Raw genomic sequence first — 23,745 nt, 5'->3', positions numbered from 1 at the left:
TAGCACACTAAAGCTAGAATACCTATTCTTCACCATCACATTATTCAATAACAAATAGTCTATGCACGTTAAAAGACACCCATCCTTCTAATGTACAAGTAGCATAGGAGAACCCCATGAAGAGATACTAGGACAAATGAAACCTTTATAAAAAAAATCTTTTAACTACTTCTTAAGTTCTTTCAACTACGAAACCATTCTATAAGGGGTGATAGAGATAGGATGGGTATTTGATAGAAAATCTATCCTAAAGTCTATTTCCCTATCGGGAGGAATAACAAGACGATCATTTCGAAACATTTTAGGGAACTTATTAACCATAGGGATAGATTGAAATTAGGGAACATGAAAACAAGATTACTTAACACAAACTAAGTGATATAAACACACTTTGTAAATAAACTTTCAAGTACAAATATACAAAATAAACCTCCCCTTAGGTACTAAGGAACTTTCACTACAAGAAAAAGGTCTATTTAAGACCAACTTTTAGGGAAGAGTAAGTATTTTGGTCTTTAAAAGTATACTTATTAGGACGAGATTAAATTTCGATCCTTAATACTATATTTTATTGTGAAGGTACAAAATCCGGTCCCTAATGTTTTTTTCAACTTGTCTCAAATCTTTAATTAGGAGCTTTTCAGTGGGAAAACTAGAGCCAAAATAAATGTTAAAATTTTAATAATTTTTATGTTATTTCACTAAACTACTAATAAGCGCCAAAATTTTAATAATCAATTACTTTCTCAAAATAAAAAAGTACTCTTCGAATAAATATTCTCGCCTCTAGCACGAACAATTTTGCATATATACAGACGAAGCAATCTGGTCGCAAATCGCCTCTACCATCGCCGTTGACAAGATTCATTTTCAATCAATATACTCATCAATTTTTCTGTGAGGGGGTAGATTTTCCAATTGCTTCTTCAATTGTGCGGGTTATTACAGCTAATAATTTGCCCTAATCGCTATCTCTATTGCAAATTTGAGGTATGATATCTTTTCTATTTGATAGATCTCTTAGATCGGTTCAGCACAAAATGCATCAAAGAATTGCGTGTTTATGAGCTAAATAATCTATTTTTAGGTGTTTCTCATAAAGTTTTTTTTTTTTCCTCAGTTTTTGGGGTGGAGTTGTTTGATACAATGCATTCAAGAATTACATGTTTTTGAGCTAAAGAATACATTTTTAGGTGTTTCTCATTAATGTTTTTTCCTTAGTTTGTGAGGTTGAGTTGTTTGACAGAATGCATTCAAGATTTACATGTTTGTGAGCCAAAGAATTCATTTTTTATGTGGTTTTCATTACTGTTTTTCCTCAGTTTGTGGGGTTAAAGGGGTGCCTTACAATAACTGGTAAAGTTGTTGTCACGTGACCAGAAGGTCATGAGTTCAAGCTATGGAAATAGCCTGTAGCGGAAGTACAATATACCTTTGTGGTCCCCAGACACAGCGGGAACTTTAGTGCACCTGCTGCCCTTTTTTAATTTTTTTTGTTTTAATAATCTCAGTTCTTTGTTTGAGTTGTTTGACAGAATGCATCCAAGAATTGCATGTTTATGACCGGCTAAAGAATCCATATTTAGGTACTTTAAGTTCTATTACTATTTTTTCTCAGTTTGTGGGGTTGAGTGGTTTATGAGCTAAAGAACAATTTTTAGGTGTTTTTTTGCATTTCTTCTGAAGTTCTGTTGTCTTAAATTTTGATAGATAAGAAGATTATATATGATTTTATACTCGAACAAGGCATAATCAAAGCAGTTCCTCTCTTTCAACATGAATAAAGGGACCATATGACAGACTTGTGATTCATTGATATAATCTTTTTGTTGGTCCTCTTCAAGTGCTTTGATTCAGAGGAAAGAATAGGGTGCTGAAAATAAGCTCGGTGTATGGAGAGGAGGCATCTCAATATGGTGATAATCACGAAACAGTTGCACATGATGACAAAGAGAAGATTTTTGTTACAGTTACATTAAGTCCATTGAATGAGATGGAAGTTACAAATAATGACCTCTTGGATTGGGAATGCATCAATAACGCCATAATTTTATATAAAAATTCTATATCAGAATTTTCATCTACTCCAAATGCTTATGCGTATGGTAAGCTTTTGCACATTTTCATTTTTCTTTGCCTCGTCTTTTTATTTTTGAATCGAGAAGATTGTTGCTTTAACTATGTAGTTTTCAACAAATATTCTTTCTGGACCTTTTCTTGAAACTTGAAGTTTTTAACACTAAGCAAAGCATTTTAAACCAGTGTCTATCATGAGTTTTTTGCAATAGTTTCTTCCCTGCTATTCATCTCCTATGTTTCTTCCTATTGAAAATCAGTATATGCAATGGAACAGAAAGAGTATTTGGGTATGAATCCACCACAAGGGAGGTGTATGAGGAGGCCACCAAAGGAGTCGTGCTTTCAGCTCTTAGTGGTATTAACTTTAAGTACTAACCCTTTTTTATGGTCCATTTGCTACTGTAAGTGATGATTTTACATTAATAATGTATGAAATGGCTTTGCAGCGAGTATCTTCGCATTTGGGCAGATAAGTAGTGGAAAAATGTATACTATGTCTGGAATCACCGAATACACTTTAATTGATATATATGATCATATAAGCAGGGTGTGTAAAACTTCCGTATTCTCCTTTGTAATTTATTTATGTTGATAGAATTCAGTGTGGCGAATGCATTAGGTGCTTTTTTTTTTTTCAAAACTTGTAGAATGAAGACCGACAATTTAAACTTAAATTCTCTGCCATGGAGATAGACAATGATGTTGTTAGAGACCTTCTAACACCAGATGATACTCCACTTAGACTCCTTGATGATCCTGAGGTGAATATATGTTTTAAGCATGATATTTTATATCTGACACTTGTCAAAAAAATATTTTTATACTTATGACTGACAGCTCAATTTCATGGCAGCTCTTGTTCCGCCTCCTGATTACCGAAAGGCAGAGTATAAGGAGGATAGAGTTCTTGTTGATCTTAAAGTTCCTGTAAGCATATCTTATCCCGTGAGCTTCAAGTACACATGTACCAATATGGTTGTGTCCTCTTTACTTGTCCCATATGATTCTATCCTTATGCATCTTTGATTGCATTGCAGCTTTATAGATTACAGAGCTTACCGTTAATAAATCTAACTCGTTTCTCTATAAATAAGCTCTAGAAAACTTAGAAACAGACCCTGGGCTCCATCCTTTACTTCCTTATTTCACATATTTTGTTGCTGATTAGGTATGTATAAGTCACTTCAAGTTCAGTAATGTTACATTTATAGGTGAGAGATAAATAATGTAATGAAATTCTATTTTATGTCAGGTTGCACGGAATTTGAATAATTTTGATCTCTTTTTTGCTTTGGTGAGGCTGGTCTGGAGCCTTCTTCAGAATTTTCATTTACATTTTGAACCATACGTGAGTCCAAATGCTGATACCTCAGTGCCATTTATTTCATTATATTTTTCCTTTTATTTTCAAGGGATGAAGGATAAATTTTTATGACCTCTATCTTTATGAAGCTGGTTATTCTTGATGACTGTGTTAAAATATTTGATTTTATTTATTTTTTTTTACTTTTTTTTAATTAAGGGATTCTAGATTAAACATTAATACATATTAAGCTAATATGTATCTGGAGAATCATGGTGGACAACTAAGTAGATGTCCGTTAAGAAAAGAGATAGAGTGAAATTTATGTGCAACAATAATTTTCTTTTCTCTAATTAAGTTCTTAAATTGCTATGTTCAGTAAGTTAGTGTCTTATGCATAACTGGAGAGTTCATTGTGAGTTAATCCTGCAACTTCGGCTTTGGCTCTGCGTGTTGTTACTGTAGTTGCATCTGATGATTTTCTTGTTAAACTCTCCCAGCTGCACCAGTCGATGTCGTCTGTGATGACATGTCTTGTGGAGAAAAGGTTTGGCAATAAATTCTCTGACAACCATTGGGCACTAAGGGCCTTCACAGAAAAGTTGGTTGCTTTAGGCGGTAGGGATCTCTTTATTCAGTTATTCTCTTGGTATTGTTTTGTTTCTGTAAAGGTTAAGAAAGCATGCATCTCCTCTCCTGCCTACTAGTTTTATGGTGTATCAGGGGAAGGGTGTTTACTTATCTGTAAAATTGTTGCGGCCTCCAAGAATTTGATTTTTATAACTTACGTGTTATTTGCAGGCAGTAGAATGATGTCAAACATGAAAAAAGATAAAAATTGATGTCACGTGTTCGAATTCTTAGTATGTTATTGTGTTCAGGTTTTTCTGTTCCTCGTTTGGGGTTTCGGTTGTTGCAAGGTTAGTATGACCAATTTTTTATTGGTTATGTACTTGGTTCATGTGAACATACTTGTATTATCTTTAATGAACATTTTTTGTTAATTTGCAGATAAGCTGCGATTCAGTTATGAGAATGAGCGTAAATCTTTGCGATCTGTTCTTATATGAGGCTTTTCGTTATTAAAATCATCTTCTTCTTGTGGTTAGTGACTATCATTATACTAGGCGATGCAATAATCCTTTCTGCAACATTTGTCTTATTTGCATTTATTTGGTTTTGGTGCTGCAGACCATGATGGTTTGGTTTTGGGGCATAAACCTATTGGTTTTTGTGCAGGCTAATGTCAACTATTGTAAAATCAGAAGTACTGTCCTATGAAGGATCCAAAACGTCTAATTCTCCTCTTAACCCGAAGATTTGGCATCAAAAATTTTATATTTCTAAACTTTTATTTTGAAAGTTGTGCCAAATGCTTCTGATTTTTAAGCACAGTTGTTGTAACAAAATCTCCCTGGTCTTTAGTGTAACCACTCTATTTAATCGGCAGATGCCACATAAATCCTATAAATGTGATACTCTCTTCTACTATTGTAATGAATCTTATGTCATTGCAGGTGCTCTTATATGCTGCTTTTGCCATGGCTCTGATTTTTCCATTTGATATATTTTATTTATCATCTTGCTACTTTTTTTAAGGACTGTTTGGCGGATAGTTTTCCCATTCCAGGTAAGTTTCTGTTAATCTAATGGTTACATTGAGAAATACTTTTTGACTTATAGTCATAAAAGTTGACATGTTGATCAAATCAATAAGATATGAAGCTCTATATATTTTTACCTGTAAAATTTATGTAATTTACTTATTATAATTGTATGGACTTTCTTTCAATTGAAACCATTACTATCAGCATGGGTGATTATTTCATTATTACATTTTTTCATGTGCTTACACTGCCATTTTAGTTAAGAGTTTTGAAGTACTCCCACCATCCCAATTTATGTGGCATACTTTCCTTTTTAGTCCGTCTCAAAAGAATGTCATCTTTCCTTATTTGACAACTATTTCATGGCACAGTTCCCATTTTATCCTCATTGGGTCGTATTTTGCAAGAAAAGTCCACAAAATGACTTTAATAAGGGTATATTAGTAAACATAACAAAATCTTCTCTTCTTTCTTGAACTCTGCGCCCGGTCAAATGCCGGTGATTTAGCGATCAATAGAAAGAATTTCACCAGAAATAAGGCAAAATAGAGAGTTTGGGATTTTCTTTGAAGGGTGGTTGCCCCTGTGTTCCTCCATTGATTGTCCTCCTTTATCAAAGCAACAACGTTTTTATGGAAAACCAAAAACTGGAAATGCCAAAATACATTTAACACATATAAGCTGAGACTCTTTGTCTTTTTTCTCTGCGTGGGTGTGTTTTTACTGTGTTGATGAAATGATCATGAAGAGCTGGTGATGATGATGTTTCTATATCAGGTTAACCAATTTGAGCTTTGAGATTATTCGACCTATATCTTGTGAGGCGACCTGGCATGGCTTGTGATTGAGACTTCTGTCTCTCACACGCAGCCAGTGTTTGCAGCCATGGTATAGTTGGCTTCTGTTTTGCCTTATCATAATATACATCTTAACCCCATTTCTTTTAAAAGAAGGATAAAAGAAGAATAATCTTTCTGTAATTCAATTTTGGAATATGTTGAACCTGCGATTTGCTGCTACAAACTGTAAATCTTCTAGCAGTCCTAATGTATCATGAGTGCAGTTCCTCTTTAGAAAGTATTTAAAAAGTATCTTGAGTATGAAAAGATGCTTTGTGATGATGAACAAATGATGGCTGTGAAAAGGAATGCAATGGAAATATGTTGAGAGCAATCTTGCTACTTTGGTGAAACATTTCTCTTGAAAGGATCCCAATGTTACTTTTATTTAAGAAAATTCCTTTACCATTTTTTCACTCTGGTATAATCTAGTAATTCTATTATTCTGCCATATGGTAAATTATTACAACTTATTAAAGTAGTACATAGCCGAACAGATCAATTTTTCTTGTAAATATGTTACAACATATGCTGTGAAAACTAGAAACCTCGAGCACTTGCCACTTAATAAAAGTGATGAATTGAGTAGATATTTCCAGCTGCTTCTGCCACAGTGAACTTATAAGTAATGCCCTGCTGCTTCTTTTCAGTAGAGATTTGAGTAGACATTTCTCAGTAACGCCCTGATGCTTCTTGTGTGTCTATTCGAGAGATAGTGGACTGCTACTTCTTGTGTGTCTACCTGCTACGAGTAACAATAGCAGACTACTGCCTTCTTTGTGTGTTTATTCGAGAGATAATGTATAGTAGATCCATATACCTGCTGCTGCTTGTGTGTTTTGTTGAAACTGTTTTGCTTCTTCAATTTCTCTCTAGTAAAAAATGTCTCTGGAAAGATTTAGTTATATTATTACAAGAAAAATAGATGTGGTGTAATAAAACAGCTCCAGTTAAAGGTCTTTTCACCTTTAGTTTGGTTTATTTAAGAATATATGTGGTGTAAGAAAACAGCAAACTGCTTGGTTTATTTAAGAATATTTGTGGTGTAAGAAAACAGCAAACTGCTTTCACCTTTCTGAATGTGCAAGACCTTCACAAAAGTTAATGCTCAATAGTTACCCACTTTATTCCACTTGTATCAACTTGAATATCATGTCATGCAACTCTATCATGTTATGTTATTGTGCAAGAGCCTTTGTCATAATTGTTTAACTAAAGGATTGACTTTTCGAAACTTTGTTTTGACAGATTTTTGAAGATTGAAGTTACAAGAGAAGATGCAAGTTTAGATGATGCACAAGCTTATTATTATTTTTCTAAGAGCATTATGTAAAGCTTGACATCATATTCTAGCTCGGGATGTTAATTTGTTAAGTTCTTTTGTTTAAAGAATATTGAAACTATTGACAATATTCTAGCTCGGGATGTTGATTGGTTAAGTTTTTTATTGTTTAGCAAATATTGAAATTATATTTATTATACTTTGTCATTTTTTGTAATAATTTTATATTTAACAATGAAATATATACATTTATGATATTAAGTTTTAGTACGTACCATTGGTGGTAAATTATAGATACAAATATAATATTGTTTGGGCTAAACATTAATTTAGGACAAGTTAGTTGCTTGTCTCTAAAGGTTAATAAGGACTGGTTAGTTTCTCGTCTCTAAAGATTAATCAAGGACGAGTTAATTGCTTGTCTAGATAGAGTAATTTAGGACAAGGTAGTTACTCATCGCAAAAAGGTTTTAGCGACCACAAAATAACTACTTTTTTAAAAATGAAAATCATATATTTGGGATGATATATATGGTCTCTAAAAGTATTTTTGGGACCGGAAATGTTACCGTCGCTAATAACATTTAACTACTAGATAGAACACCTCGTCGTAATTGACCTTTAGCGAAGAAGCCTATTAGGACGAGCCGTGACGAGCATTTTCCCGTCCTAAAAGGTTATTTGCGACCAGAATTGAACTTTTAGGGACTAGATTTCCCTTCCCTAAAAGCTATTTTTCTTGTAGTGTTCCCTCCTATTCTATTATCGATTCATTAGGGAATTGGAAACTAACCTTTTGGGTTCTACAATACAAGGAAGCATTGCACGAATGGAGATAATCAATCCATAATATAATATAAAAATCTACAATATCGAATTGTATTAGGTCCCCCTATGTCACCCTACCACAGATAAACACGACATAACCCCTATCGACTTTTTTAGGAAAAATGGATTCACCCACCGTGGTGGACATATAAAAGTGATTAGAGATACTCTCATAGCCAAAACCAAAATTAACATCCACATCAGGTCAGATAAGAAAATATAGAACACGAATTAAGTAGATAACATACATCACGAGAGAAAAGTTTCAGCATACCAGTAACGTATGCCTGATGGGTGGCAAGATTATAGAGTCAATTTCGACCAATATCAGTACCAAAAGTAGTACCCTTTGGTGTAAGACCTAATGAAGTAGTAACTGAAACCGTAATAGATCCAGAAGCAACCTTAGCTGGACAATATCGCAGCAAATGCCTCGGCTAACCCTAATTATAGCATCTATTCCTCCATTTACATTGATCATGATGCATCTGCCCTTACAATCTGCAAGTGGGATAAGGTAGGGCTAACTAGGCTTCCCTAGCTTGAGACTGGGCACCTTGTTCCTTAAACCTACTATTAATCAGAAAGTGATAATAACCAGATTGCTTAGGGTATGGTGCACTAGCTGTAGAATATAAACCAAAACTTCCCCATGTCCTTTTTTTTCTACTGTCATCCATCTCTACCACTGTTCTGCTGGCCTTTACCCTGCTTTTAGTAGTTAAACTTCTTACTCTACTTTTCTCCCATTTCTGCCTTCCTCTTCTTTTTATTTTCAACCTGCTACATATATACCACAATCCTAAAAATATCCATATATAACACCATAATTTTTAGGTTCCTAAAAATTTCTTAATATTTGAGCTCGCTATCCTCAATATGACTCACCTTATGAGTATGAAGGCGTCGATGTGACTCTTAGGGACCCATTGTAGCCTAGTAATTATGTTGGCCTAGAGTTTCTATCATGACTATTACTTGGATCTTACGAGTCGCAGGGTCTTATAACAAGTTATGGGTTACGAATCGTAGGAAACCAGTGTATTTTCTCAAGCTTCTAGTGTGATTATGACTAACAAGTTAAGATTTATATGGACTCATTACGAGACATATATGCTACCCATAACAAGAATATTATAGGGTGGCCCTGTACACTATTTAGAATATGGCTGGAATAAATGAGTCGTAGGGCAACCCTACAAGTCTCGAAGTCACCCGTAGCGACTGGACAACAGTTTCCAGTCTTTTAACCTAACCCTAGTATTTTCCCTCCCACCCCAATTAGCCCCAAAACATAAAACCCCTTTTGGGACTTCATTAGCATACTATTCACAATCACAACACTCTCTCAAACTCTCTAAATTCTCTCAAGCAAGATACTTAGGGTTTCCAAGAAGTTGATCAATTAGGGCTTCCAATGGAAAATTCTCTCCTTAACTCTTGATATTGCAGGCATATTACTATTCCCAAACTATTACCTTGTGAAAGCATGTGTTTTTATTAGTTTTCCATGTGGTTTTGATGTTAGTTTGGAACTTGGGTTGAGGGTTTTTGAATGATTGTTGTTAATGGGATGTTTCATGTTTTCATTTGCATTGTTTAAGTTTAAATTATGTTTTTGAAATCAATTTGATGCATGGGCATAGTGAATAAACATTTGGATGCTGATTTCCCCACATTTTATCAATATCTATAATTAAATTGGTAATAACCCCAACCAAAATTTTTTGGAAGTTGTTTTGAGCAAGTGTATAATTGTATGGAACAATTTTTTAAACAATTACATGATATAAAGAGGTTATTGAAACATGATGGTTTAAATTAATGAATAAAGGGAGTTCATTTCCCCCACTTTGTATTAATAAACAAGGAAGTTATACTCCTGAGTTAAATGGGATTGATTTGGCATGTTGATGATACCTTGCAAGTGTGGTTGGTATGACGATACCAATAGTGTATCCCTAAAGGTGTATTATCGCTCAATGAATAAGAATGTATGAAAAATATTTTAATGGGGCTTAAGAGAAGGTTGTGTAGCTAGGCCGTGTGGAGGTCCAAAGGGACCGATAATGGAAATCACATTTGTTAGCGTGGGGGTCGAAATGGCCTAGGGTTTGAGTCCCCTCACTTATGACCAGGTATTTAGAGTCTACTTAATTATTATGATTTGGATTTTCGAGTCCCCCATATTACATTACATGATCGGGTGCTTAAGTAACCTAAGAATATGATTGGGACGTTTGAGTCCCCCGTCCATATATATGAGATTGTTGACTTGAACCAAACCAAGGCCTTATCGTAATGGGTATCACAAGTCAAACAACGATCGGAGACCACCCCCAATAATGAGTGGTAAATTTACCACTTATTCGTATAAAACATTCATATTCATTACCATCTTTTGAATGAGTATATGAGACATATTTGGGATTAAATGCACTAATATACACATTGTACAAGCACATACGTAATCGGATGATAATATATGGATAAGAGCTAAAAAAATCAAAAGAAAGAAATAAGTGCAGTTCGAAGACCTAGAGCAGAATATAAACTCAGTTAGTGCAATCGTGGTCTGAGGACCGCATTCACAGCCACTCAAACAGGTCAACATACCTCGACCGCGAATGTTTACAAGTCAACTCCCGTGATCGCATCCTATAAAGAAATGCATCCCAAGGGAATAAAGGTAAATACACGCAGTTGATCTCATATATCCTCATGTATACTCAAACCCTATCTCTTTTGAGAACATTAAATCAATTCTTAATTATTAGAATTTTGTCTACTCCTTAGTTTCCATTTTTTGGAGGGCAATTATTGTATTAATTTTAGGTGAGGAATACATTGTAGTAGCTTCCAAGTGAAGGAATAGATAACTCACATTAAAGATTTGTTGAAGTTCAAAGTTTGTGGTAACATTCACTTAGCCTTTCATTAATCTAATCAATGGAGATTATTGAGTATATTTTTCTTATTGGTAGCTAGTTCTTCCTCTTGGGATTATGTTATAATAGGGGGTATTTATGTGTGGGTTGTGATTCATTTGTGTATATGCTAATGTGTAGGTGTTAGGTTCTACTATTTCTTGATTAATTTTATTAGGATTTATGTGTGAAAGCCCTAAAGACCCATAATGGGTTTGTGGGTGAAAACCTAAAGATCTTGGAACCCTAGACAATCCTTGAAAATGAGATATGGGTGGACTTTAGGAACCCTCATTATCTTTGAAAGAGAAATGTGGGAACCAAGGCAATAGTAGGCAATTATTTTGCTTAGCTTGCTAATTTTCACTATCTTAAACATTAGGGTGATTATTAGGCTGACTATCCCTTGGGTACCATCCTAGAAATAGGGGTGCCCGATTGAGGTATTGGGTGGCTCGAATTGATACAGTCGTTATGCGGTTAAAAGAGTCATTGAATGACATCTTTGAGGTTTTGTTGAAGAACTAGCCTCAAGGACTTTAAACATAGCCTACAACTTCTTTAACGAGTAGAGTTTGCAATGAATCATAATGATCCCATGCATAACTTACCCCTAGAAAAGCATTGTCCTAAGATTTATTTTAATTTATTATAATCTAAATTATTCGTAGCCCTAAAATTTTACTTTAAACGCCAATAAATAAACATTAGTTTCAACACTTTTAAAAAACCCCATTTTTTTGCTTACGTGTATTCTAGGTTTAAATTTAGCAAGTGTCCTTTATTAAAATCTAATTCAATTGCCACTCAGATTGTTCTTCGTGGATTTTTCCCGGACTCAAAGTTAGGTAAATATATTGAAGACGACCATCTTGCACTCAAATTGATGAGTAAGTTCAGAGTTATCAAAACTGACACTATTGCCGAGGGAACAATTGGTGTTTGAGCTAGTTTGGAATCTTAACTTACTTTCTTAAATTCAAACTTGTAAATAAGTGTGTAATATTTTTTTGTTTGTAACGTTAGGTAGATTTTTATTGTTTTTCATGTTGCTCCATGGCATCGTGGGAAGAATATGACTTTTATAGTTTGAGATCCTATCTTGACGATCCATGTCCATATTGTAATGGACCCCACTTTAGTTGAGATTTTAGATATGCTCCTGAAGAGAGATGGAAGCACTAGCTCGATCCTATTGGTAGTATAATTGTTCTTTGTGTGGTGGTCAAGATGGACATTGGACTGATTGTCCAAATTCTCCCTCCCCTTATTATGCTAACCCAATTGTTAGTTCTTCTCACTAGTTTGATAGGTATCATGATACAACAAGGAAAGAAAACATGTCGGGTCCAACACTTTTGAAGCAATGCTTCAAACCATTTTGGATCATGTAGCTATGACAGGGGAGAATATGCAAGATATGAATCAAGCCAAAAAGTTATTCGGAAGGGAGATCGCCAAGATAGAAGAAATGGACAAGGAAACAAATATTTTGAATACCATCAGCTTTCCCACTTCGCAAGAGGAGGTTAATCAAGAAGAGAAACTAAGTTGTATGGTCAATGATGTGCTGGTTATTAAAAAGAATTCAGTGATTTCCCAACCAACCGAACTTAATGTTGTTGAAATAAGAAAATGGTGCTAGAGTAAAAAGAAGAAGTCCAACCAATCTCTTATGATAACTCTAACACATTTTGAGGTGATGATTCGACTAAGGATGAAATTCCAGAGCTAAGGGAAAACCCTCATTCAAAAGATTTTTAAACATTATGCTTAGAGAATTTGATGAAATTCCATCAACCTAAGCAAATAAAGGATCATGGGGACAAGGAGAAACACTCCTACATTTTGGAGTTCATTATTCCGAAGAAGCACATAGGAGCCCTACATTTGAAGGCCAAGGAGCTCAACTTCAGATGTACAACTAGTGGCCTTTTAATATTCCCACCTCTTACCCAAGGAGCTAAATTTGAAATTTGATGAAAATTTGGAAAGAAAATTTAAGTCTTCAAAGTGGTAAAATAGAAGCTCTATCGCCATGTTATCATCCCTATCACATTTTATCATGGAAGATCTAAATCTTCTGTTCCTCTACAACTCAAATCATAGGCAGCAAAAGATTGGATGGAGATTCAAATCTTCTAAGTGGAAACATAAATAATAGTTTTGAAGGTGTTTAGAAACCAAAGATGGGAAAAGCTTATCATGCCATAAAATTTCCATGTATCCTTTTATTTATGCATTATATAGTAGATTTTATTTGTGACTTATGCATAATACATGAAATGGTGGTGCTATGAGGTGTGTTGATTGAAATTGAAAAAGGGAAAAGTGTAAAATTACCATGTTTTAAATTGAACAAAAGAGTGCAGGGGACCTAAAAATTTTTCTCAGTTACTGTATATCATGGACTGTGTCACCACAATCGTGGTAGCCAAGTTCACGATTGTAGAACTAGGATCGTGATTGTAGTTGAATTAGCTTAAAATACAATCCGACTTCCATTCTCCCCCCCCAGACACCCCTTTTTAAATTCTATCTAATTTTTAGCTTTGTGTTGAGTGTCCAATGTGCATTCCAATCAATTTACATCATCTAATTTCGTATGTTGTCTCAACTCCATTGTTTTTATGTTTGTTTTAGGGTTAAGACTTGTTTTAGGAATAGGACTGAAATAGTGTTTATAATGAAAAATCCATGCATGTTAGTGATGATTATTGTGTTTAGTTGTTGCAGTAGGTGTACACATCATCGGGGAAGTCTTGAGTACCCAAATTTATAACTAAAATTGTCAAAATCAACGTGTACACCAAGTGTTTGATTTAATTCCCCAATGAATTCTATGTCAATCTCATTATGTTTTTAGTGTATAATCATGCATTCTAAGTTTAAGTTCATTGATCATGATATTTATACGACAATTTGGAACACAAATTTAGGGTTCAAATCTTGTGTTTTTGGTGATGATGTAAAACTATCGAAAATGGTCATAGTTACCGTGATTGCGGTTAAAGCTCTGTGATCACTATAACTGAGAGCAATTTTCTATTGAAACAAAAAATTCTACAAGGAAACGTACTTAGCTTAAAAAGCCTACTTGTGCATAGATGTTACCCCTAGTCACCCTCTTTGAGCCCTTGGACCTTTCTTTGGCAAAAACATTACAATCTGTGAGCCTTTCAACTTTTATCCCTATTTTGAACCATACCCTCCTTGAACATAAAAATGCAATTTCAGGCTAAATGCCTAAGTTGGGGGTGGTGAAGATTGAAGCAACTAACTTTAGGTCATGAAGTTGATAGTGAGTTCCTACGTGCTTAGTAATTGAAAAAAATGAATAGAAGAAGAATGGATTCAACAAAGGAAAGAATTTCATGAAATTTTCTAGAAAAAGAAGTGAAAAAATAGGTGAAACAAAAAAATAAAAGTAGGAACATTTGTAAAAGAAAATAAAAGTGGCCCATAGTAAAAATTGGATTAAATAAGTGTGATGTAGACATTTAAGGAGGGTATTAGCCATGATTTTTACTAAATGATATCATACCGCATCCCAAAAATACGTTGAAAGCTCAAAAAGTCCTTTTAGGTCTCCAACCACTTACATTCATTGTAGTGGCAATTGAAAATCGGGGCAAGCCTATGGTATGGAATATGTTAGCATAGAGAGTTCTACTGAGTTTTTGTATATTTGGTAGCTTCGTGTGTGAAATTTTCCATCTTGTAAGGAGGCATGTGAACAAATTGAGGTGGGTGATTTTGTCATCTTCCGAAAAAAGAACCAAAAGGAGTATAGTGTTGTAGAGGTCGAAAAAGTGAGTCACCCCTAGAGTTCTAGCTATTGCTACATTATTTCTCTTTGAAGTGTTTAGAATCCTTGCTTATTGCATTTTATGTTTACAGGTGTCGGGAAAATAGTTTTGCCCATGTTTGAAGAGATACTTAAGGAAGTAACTAAGCTTGATGTCACTATGATCTTTAGGTCATCTTATGTGGGCATAAATGTGGATTGTCTCTTGGTAAGAAGTAATGTTGCTTTAGGATAAACAAGGGTTTAATTTAGGGGTGTTGATTAGTGGTGAATCTATTACTCATTCGCACTAAATATTTGTGCACATTACCATGTTTTGAATGTGCAAATGAGACATATTGGTAATTAAATGAACTAATATCCACAATATGCAGGTACCTAGTTAATGGGGTAATAAAATGTGGATGTGAGCTGAAAAAGATCAAAACAAGGAAAGAAGTGTAGTTTGAAGACCTAGAGTAGAATATAGCCTCAGTTACTGCGATCACATTAAGTCTAGCATGTCAACATAACACGATCGAGTGGTTTTGACCATGGTTGCGGTAGTCGCGAATGCTAAAAAGTACTGCAATCGCGACCTAGGAGAAAATGCATCCCAAACAAAGGAATGTAAATGCATGCAACTGATCACAAATGTCCTTATACCCTATCTTTTGGACATCGTTGAATCAATTCTCAATTAATAGAATGTTGTCTACTTCTTAGTTTCCATTTTTTGGAGAGCAATTATTGTATTAATTTTGGGTGAAGAATACATTGGAGTAGCTTCCAAGTGAAGGATTAGTTAACTCCATTTGAAGATTTAATGAAGTTCAAAGTTTGAAATAATATTCACGTAGCCTTTCATAAATCTAATCAATGGAGATTGTTTGGTATATCTTGCTTATTACTCTTATGGGTATCTAGTTCTTCCTCTTGGATTATGTTAGAATAGGGTGCATTTATGTGTGGGTTGTGATTCAATTATGTTTATGCTAATGCATCACGACTCGAACCGAGGCCCTGGCCGTGACGAGCATCCCGAACCATGAAGGCCCAGACATCCTTCTAACTTGAAATCATATACACCATTCATACATAAACAAGGAAATACAGAAATTATAGCAAGGAGGAATCGTGGTCATAAATCTGATATGAATTTAGCATTTAAGAAATTTAGCATTTAAGAACAAAATCCAAAACTAACTAGCAACATCTGTAAAATATCTGCGAAATCTCTACTACATGATCACTAACACAATTTGAAAACTGGGACAAGGCCACCAGTAGACCAAAACCACATCTAATTATAGTTTTCTGAAAGTAAACAGGCCTTCTGGAATAAAGAAGGCTCACCAACTGACACTGTAACTCTGTCAAATAAAATCTATTGCTTTTCTTGACCCCTAGACTGAGCCTCAGAACCTGGAGGAGGAGAGGGGTCAATACAGATGTACTGGTACGCAAAGTTATCCAAAATAAATCTTGGATACATATAAAATAGTTAGAGACCAATTTGTCGAAATATCATACATGAAATAGTTCCCAAATACATAGGCACTTTCTAAAAATGTAAATCATTCTTGTTAATGCAATGTCTGATCTTTGTTTTACTTCTGAGTTAGGTGGTATGCCTCTAAAATTCAAAAATCCCACGGGTTGTATGGAATCTGCCATTGACTTGGCGGGGAAGCCCCCAACCCGAGTGTGCCGCAAGGGTTGGAGTTTTAATTTTTGATATGCCATACTGCACAAGGCCAGCGTAATATAATATACTCGGATCGACAACTAACGGTTTCGGGCAATGAGTTGTCTGAACTCATGCCTCCTTCGGGGAACCACCTAATGTCTCTTTATGCCTAGTTATAACCACTTCTAAACATACATCATTCTAAATCTTAAAACCTAAAAGTCTGATTTCAAACATGCATTCAATTTTGTTCTAAGTTATCATGGCATAATCTGAATTGGTGTGGTCTCACCAAGACTTGCAAGTCCTATTTCTGAGACATAGTATAATAAGCATGATCTATCATTAAAACATTGTTCAGACTACCCAAAAATGCAAATAGTATAACAGATTTCATGTTCTGAAGCATAAATCAAAACTATTGAAGAATCCTTTAAACATATGGTGGTCATGTGCTTTTGTCAAAAATCATGTACTTTTTCATTATATGAATATTTCCAAAATTTATTAACACAACTACCCTCTCTTTTGAAATTCAAATCTTAATCCAATCATAGCACAATTCAAGACATTTTAAACTATGCTTTTCAAGGATGCATTCAAAATATCTATAGCATATGATAAGTAAAGGAAAATCAAAATAAGAGAGGCATTTTAGATAATTCATGCTCTCAATTAAATAATCAACCTTAAAATAAAAGGATACATATATATACAATTTGGAATCACTGTGGTGGAAGGTCAAAAGACCAATACAATACCGTTAAGATTTCTAAAACATGAATGTATTCATAAATCTGAAAACCCCTTTCTTAAAAGCATGATTTCTATACCCGTGAGATTTTAAGAAACCCCCGCGTACCTTGATTATAAAGAATAATGGCTGATCCTTGAAGCCTACGGTTTGGGGATTCCAAATCTCCGATTAATTTCAAAAACCCACGGTTGAATCTTGAGATTCTTGGAGGAGAAACATATGAACTAGGGTTTTTGTTTTAAGGGAAATCTTGACATTGTCGTATATTATGCTTGTAGAGGTCTTAAATATCCTGTTTGGATGCTTTAAGACACTTGGTAAAAGTACAAACTACCCTTGTTAACTTTTAAATGAAACTGGAAAAATTTAAACTGGGAACCCGATATTTTGGGCCTGCGACGCGCCACTATCGCGGTGGCTCACTGGAAATTGACGAATGGGAATTTTGCCCACTCCGCCACACTCCACCATCACGGAGTCTCACTGTAAATTGATCAATGTCATTTACACCATCTTCGTGATGTACCAAGGACAGGAATGACGTTGTTTGATGACTATGACTTAAATTAACCATAACTCCTTCACCGCGGGTCCGTTTTGGATGAATCTTATGTTGACGAAAAACTTATTCATTCATACACATAATGAAAATTTAAATCTAACAAATTCCAAAGGGAAATAAGTATAAATCATTCTAGAAGACAACACTTGAAACTTTAGAGACAAAAATTCAGCTAGGAAAAACTTTAGGGCGTTACAATAGCCCCCCTTGGGAACATTCATCCCCGAATGTTGATGCGGGACACAGACAAGCATAATTTCAAGCTCCTAAGGCATACAAAGTATAAGGCAAGGATTGTACCTTCCGATTCATCATCTATTGGATCAAAAAGGTTTGGGTAACTAGCTCTCATGTCATCTTCTGATTCCAAAGTTGCTTCTTCAATTTTTTGATTTCTCCACAACACTTTAACTAAGGCTATCTCTTTATTCCTCAATCTTCTAACTTGGCGATCGAAAATTTCTACAGGCTTTTCTTCATAAGATAAGGAGTCTATCACTTTGATTTCTTCGACAGAAAACACTAAAGAATGGTCTCCCATGCACTTCTTCAACATAGATATACGAAATACCGGATGAACAGAATCTAAACTGGCAGGCAATTCCAACTCATACGCAATACCACCTATCCTTCTTACAATATGGTATGGCCTTACATAGTGAGGACTCAGCTTATCTTTCTTCCCAAATCACATAACTCCTTTCATAAGAGAAACCTTAAGAAACACCGAATCTCCAACCTCAAACTCTAGATCTCTTTTCTTAACATTGGCATAGGATTTCTGATGAATTTGAGCTATCTTAAGTCGTTCTATAATGACTTTCACATCCTCCATTGCCTGATGAACAAGATCAGGCCCAAACATCTGCGTCTCACCAACTTTATACCACCTTATTGGTGACCTACATATTCTCCCATACAATGCCTCAAATGGTGTCATCTTAATACTGGAATGGAAATTGTTATTATATGCGAACTCTATCAGGAGCAGGTGTTCCACCCAACTACCTTTATAATCAGTCACATAGGCCCTCAATATGTCCTCAAGGGTCTTAATGGTGTGCTTAGCCTGTCCATAAGTTTAAGGGTGAAAATCAGTGCTTAGGTTCAATTAAGTACCTAAATCTCTCTGAAAAAATCTTAAAAATTTAGAAGAAAATTATGTACCTCGGTCTGATATGATGGACACAGGTGCCCCATTCAAACGAACTATTTCTGCAATGAACAACTTGGCATAATCATCTCCCGAATAATTAGTCCTGATAGGTAGAAAGTAAGCTAACTTGGTCAGCTTATCTACAATCACTAAAATGGAATCATACTAGTTTCGGGACCTCAGAAGTCCTATAATGAAGTCCATATTAATCATCTCCCACTTAAATAAAGGCAAACCTATCTCTTGAGAATAACCACCTGGCCTCATATGTTCCACTTTAGCTTATTGATAATTCAAACACTTGGCAACATAGTTAGCCACATCACGCTTCATATTATTCAACCAATAAAGGGTTTTCAAATGATGATACATCTTAGTAGAGCAAGGGTGAACAACATACCTCGACATGTGAGCTTCGTCAAGGATTCTGTTCCGCAAACCGTCAACATCTGGTACGCATAATCTACCCTGATACCTCAAAATACCATCACCAATAATTTCGAAGGACAACACCATATGTTGACCCACATCTTTCTTGATCTGCATCAAGATGGGATCTTTAACCGGCTTCTCTTTAACTTCTGCATAAAGGAAAGATTTGGCTTTCTCTTGAACAACCACTCCTCCATCCTTGAAATCCAAAAGTCCCACTCCTAGATCTGTAAGTCGGTGAATATCCTTCACCATCTCCCACTTTTCTTTCCCCACATGAGAAAGACTGCCCATAGTTAACTTGCTAAAGGCATCGGCTACCACATTCTCCTTGCCCGAATGATAGTGTAGGATCATGTCATAGTCTTTTAAAAGTTGCAACCATCGTCTCTACCTAAAATTTAATTCTTTCTGCGAGAAAACATACTGTAAACTTTTGTGGTTAGTAAATATATCAACATGTACCCCATACAAGTAGTGCCGCCAGATCTTAAGTGCAAAAATCACAATCGCTAACTCCAAGTCATGACTAGGATAGTTCCGCTCATGCACCTTCAACTGTCTAGATGCATAAGCAACTACCTTACCGTGCTGCATAAAAACACACCAAAGTCCAACTCGGGATGCATCACAGTATACAACAAACCCTTCTGTACCCTTCGAAAGGGTCAAAATAGGAGCAGTAGTCAACTTGTCTTTCAACTTCTCAAAACTATTATCACAAGAGTCAGACCTAAAAACTTTATATTTTTCTGAGTCAACTTAGTAAGTGGTGCAACTATGGAAGAAAAACTCACTACGAACCTCCTATAATAACCTGCTAAACCCAAGAAGCTTCGAATGTCGATTGGAGTCGTGGGTATGGGCCATTTTCTCACTACCTCAACTTTTTGGGGATCAACCTTAATCCCCTCACTAGACACAATATACCTTAAGAAAGCAATAGCATTTAACCAGAATTCACACTTAGAGAACGTTGCATACAACCTAAGATATTTGAGAGTCTGGAGGATAATTTGGAGGTAATTGGCATAGTCCTCTTCACTTTTGAAAAAAATCAAGATATCATCAATGAAAACTATGACAAAAAAGTCTAAAAATTGTCGGAAGACCCTATTCATTAGGCCCATGAAAGCTGTAGGGGCGTTAGTCAACCCGAAGAACATGACTAGGAATTCATAATGGCCATATCTGGTTTGGAAAGTTGTCTTGGGAAAGTCTGACACCCTAATTGTCAATTGTTGTATCCTGAACGAAGGTCTGTTTTAAAAAAACACTTAGCACCCTGAAGTTGGTCAAACAGATCATCAATCCTAGGAAGCGGATACTTATTTTTGATAGTGACCTTATTTAACTGGTGGTAATCTATAAACATACGGAGGGAACCATCTTTCTTTCGCACAAAAAGTACAGGTGCATCCCATGGAGAAATACTAGGATGGATGAAACCTTTATCTAGGAGGTCTGCTAGTTGCTCTTTCAACTCTTTCAACTCTGCTGGAGACATTCGATATGGCAGAATAGAGATAGGATAGGTGTCTGGCAACATATCTATGCCAAAATCTATCTCCCTATCAGGTGGTATTCCTGGGAGATCATCTAAAAAGACTTTTGAGAATTTATTTACTACCGGGATAGACTGAAGATGAAGACTTTCGGTATTAGAATCTTTAACTTGAATAAGATGATACAAGTAACCCTTGGAAGGGCTCTGATGTAAGATATGAAGTGCCCTCTAGGTGCTAAAGAGTGCCTTTCCCACTCTATTGCCGGCTCATTCAGAAAAGAAAAGGTAACCTTTTGGGTTCTACAGTCTAGTGTGGAATAACACCGATGAAGCCAGTCCATCCCTAGGATAGAATCAAAAGCAACCATATCAGGTTCTATGAGATCTGCCATAGTATCCTGGCTAAGAATATACACAACACAATTTTTATATATCCTCCTAGCTACAACAGAATCACCCACCAGAGTGGAAACAGACAAAGGGTCGATATTGACTTTGGGCTCAAACCCAAAACCAACAGCCATATCTGGGGTCACATAAGACAAGGTATACCAAGGATTAACTAACATATAAACATCACAAGAAAAGATTTGTAATGTACCAGTGACAACATCCGGTGAGGACTCTGCCTCCTGTCGGTTAGTCAAAGCATATAACCGGTTGCGACCGCTCACAATAGCTGATGTGATGCCCTTCTGAGGCAATGGTGGTGTAGAGAAATTGGCTTGTGATTTTTCCCACTAACATTCTTCCTAGAAAATGGACAAATCCCTCTAAATGTGACCTGTCTGGCCACAAGAATAACATATAAATACACCTAACTGACACCTTTTCGAATGATTCCTACAACAAGTCTCGCACCACGGATAATGATGGTACTGCTGAGCCACACTGCCCTGTGACTGGGTATCCTAAACCCCGGGTCCATGACTAGTATGAAAACTCTGAGATCGTCTATCAATAGAGGGTATAGGCACTGGGACGCTAGCTCTAGACTGTGCGTTACTCCAAAACTTCTTCTTTTACAATTTACTGCCCCAGTTACCGCTCTGTGGCTGACTGTGGTTCTGATCCTCTGTTCTAGCTCTCTTTGCCTGCCTTTCCTTCTCTCTAGATTTGATGATTTTCATTTTATTCTTTCTACCTACTACATATTGATTGACAGCCTAGCGAAATCCATATCCCTATTTAGCATCGCACCTTGGCATTCAAGAGCTAGATCATCAGAAAGGCCGGATGCAAACTTTCTCATCCAGGCTCTCATATTTCTAGTTATCTCTGGTGCATAGTGGGCTAATTGGTTAAAATTCAAATTGTACTCTTAGATATTCATATTTCCCTACTTTAAATTCATAAACTCCTCAGCTCTGGCCTCCTTAAACTCTAGAGAAAAGAACCGATCAAGGAAGGCTTCCATAAATTCGCCCCAAACTGTGGGCTCAGCACTCTCTTCCTTTGCATCCTCCCACTCGTTATACCACTAATTTACAACATCCTTGAGTTGATAAGTTTCCAACTCCACCCCTTCTATCTCTTTCACATGCATTACTTTAAAGTTCTTCTCCATATCATCCACAAACTCCTGTGGATATTCTTCTACCTTGGTGCCAGTAATCTTGGGTGGGTTTATTCTCATGAACTGACCCACTCTAGTGACCTTAGATGTAACAAATGCAAACCAAACATCTTCCAATCGTCGATCCTAATTGGACACCAACTTTGCCAGTATATGAATAGACTGTCTAAATTCTACATTAGAAATATCCTCTAAGAAGTCGGGGGACGATTAACATTGGTCCGTGGAGCCCGAGGAGGGCTGGTTGGGACTGGAGGTACTCCTGGAGTAGTAATAGGTTCTGGGGTGAGAGCTCTGTTATGGGTCCGCATCTTGTGAGTGGGATGGACCTTATCTATCTGTGCATTCTGGTCGATAGTGCGACGAGGAGGCATGATCGATTTTTTTGATAAGCAAGAGGGCATTAATTAGAGGCAGATTAGACTCCAAAGTAAGAACTAGATCATAAAGAGGGGAAATGTTTCTAAATGCCTAGTAGCCCTCTGATTATAAGTATGGCGCGCTACACAATCATAAATAAGACTCTACCCGATGTGATTTTGTAGACACCCTAGGACCATGAACCATGCTCTAATACCAAGTTTGTCACAACTCGAACCGAGGACCTGGCCATGACAAGCATCCTAAACCATGAAAGCCTAGACACCCTTCTAACTTAAAATCATATACACCATTCATACATAAACAAGAAAATACAGAAATTATAGCAAGGTAAAATCATGGTTATACATCTTATATGAATTTAGAATTTAAGAACGAAATCCAAAATTAACTAGAAACATCTACAAACCATCTGTGAAATTTATACTACATGATTAGTAACACAATCTAAAAACTGGGACAAGGCCCCCAGTAGACCAAAACTATCTGTAATATTAGTTGTCTGAAAGTAAAAGGGCCTTCTATAATAAAGAAGGCTCACCAACTGGACACTACAACTCTGTCAGATAAAATCTATTACTTTGTTGGACCCCCAAACTGAGCCTCAGAACCTGGAGGGAAAAAGGGGGGGTCAATACAGATGTAATTGTACACAAAGTAATACAAAATAAAGCTTGGATACATATAAAATAGTTAGAGAGCAATTTGTCGAAATATCATACATAAAATAGTTCAAAAATACATAGGCACATTTTGAAAACATATATCATTCTTGTCAATGCAATGTTTGATCTTTGTACTACTTCTGGTTAGGTGGTACACCTCTACAATTCTAAAATCCCACGGGCTGTATGGAATCTGCTATTGACTAGGCGGGGAAGCTCCCAACCTGAGTGTGCTGCAAGGGTTATAGTTTCTATTTCTGATGTACCACACGGCACCAGGCCACCATAAGATAATATACCCGAATCGGCAAAACACTAATTCAAGAAATGAGTTATCTGAACTCATGCCTCCTTCGGGGAACCACCT

At 36.0% G+C, this 23,745-nt stretch overlaps 1 protein-coding gene across 12 annotated transcripts; it reads left to right on the top strand.

Annotated features, from left to right (window-relative positions):
* Positions 1-416: 416 nt before the first annotated feature.
* On the top strand, positions 417-7,314 carry LOC107838874 (kinesin-like protein KIN-7E). 12 transcript variants are annotated; one of them, XR_007044121.1, is made up of 12 exons: positions 669-990; positions 1,845-2,105; positions 2,354-2,434; positions 2,526-2,626; positions 2,727-2,840; positions 2,933-3,247; positions 3,332-3,427; positions 3,883-4,000; positions 4,184-4,302; positions 4,394-4,486; positions 4,900-5,012; positions 7,077-7,314. XR_007044121.1 is itself a non-coding variant. In XM_047395782.1 (8 exons), exons 2-7 carry the CDS (start codon positions 1,994-1,996, stop codon positions 3,905-3,907), a joined length of 507 nt encoding a protein of 168 aa, XP_047251738.1. In that variant the 5' UTR covers positions 661-990; positions 1,845-1,993; the 3' UTR covers positions 3,908-4,000; positions 4,184-4,220. The 12 variants fall into 12 exon arrangements, 1 of the variants encoding a protein (XP_047251738.1); XR_007044116.1 differs by adding an exon at positions 1,536-1,586 and having other exon boundaries at positions 1,711-2,105; positions 2,337-2,434; positions 2,933-3,427; XR_007044117.1 differs by adding an exon at positions 1,536-1,586 and having other exon boundaries at positions 671-990; positions 2,337-2,434; positions 2,933-3,427.
* Positions 7,315-23,745: the final 16,431 nt, after the last annotated feature.

This window comes from Capsicum annuum, chromosome 8, assembly GCF_002878395.1.
Source record: "Capsicum annuum cultivar UCD-10X-F1 chromosome 8, UCD10Xv1.1, whole genome shotgun sequence".
NCBI lineage: Eukaryota > Viridiplantae > Streptophyta > Magnoliopsida > Solanales > Solanaceae > Capsicum > Capsicum annuum.
This window is presented reverse-complemented; position numbering and strand designations above follow the sequence as displayed.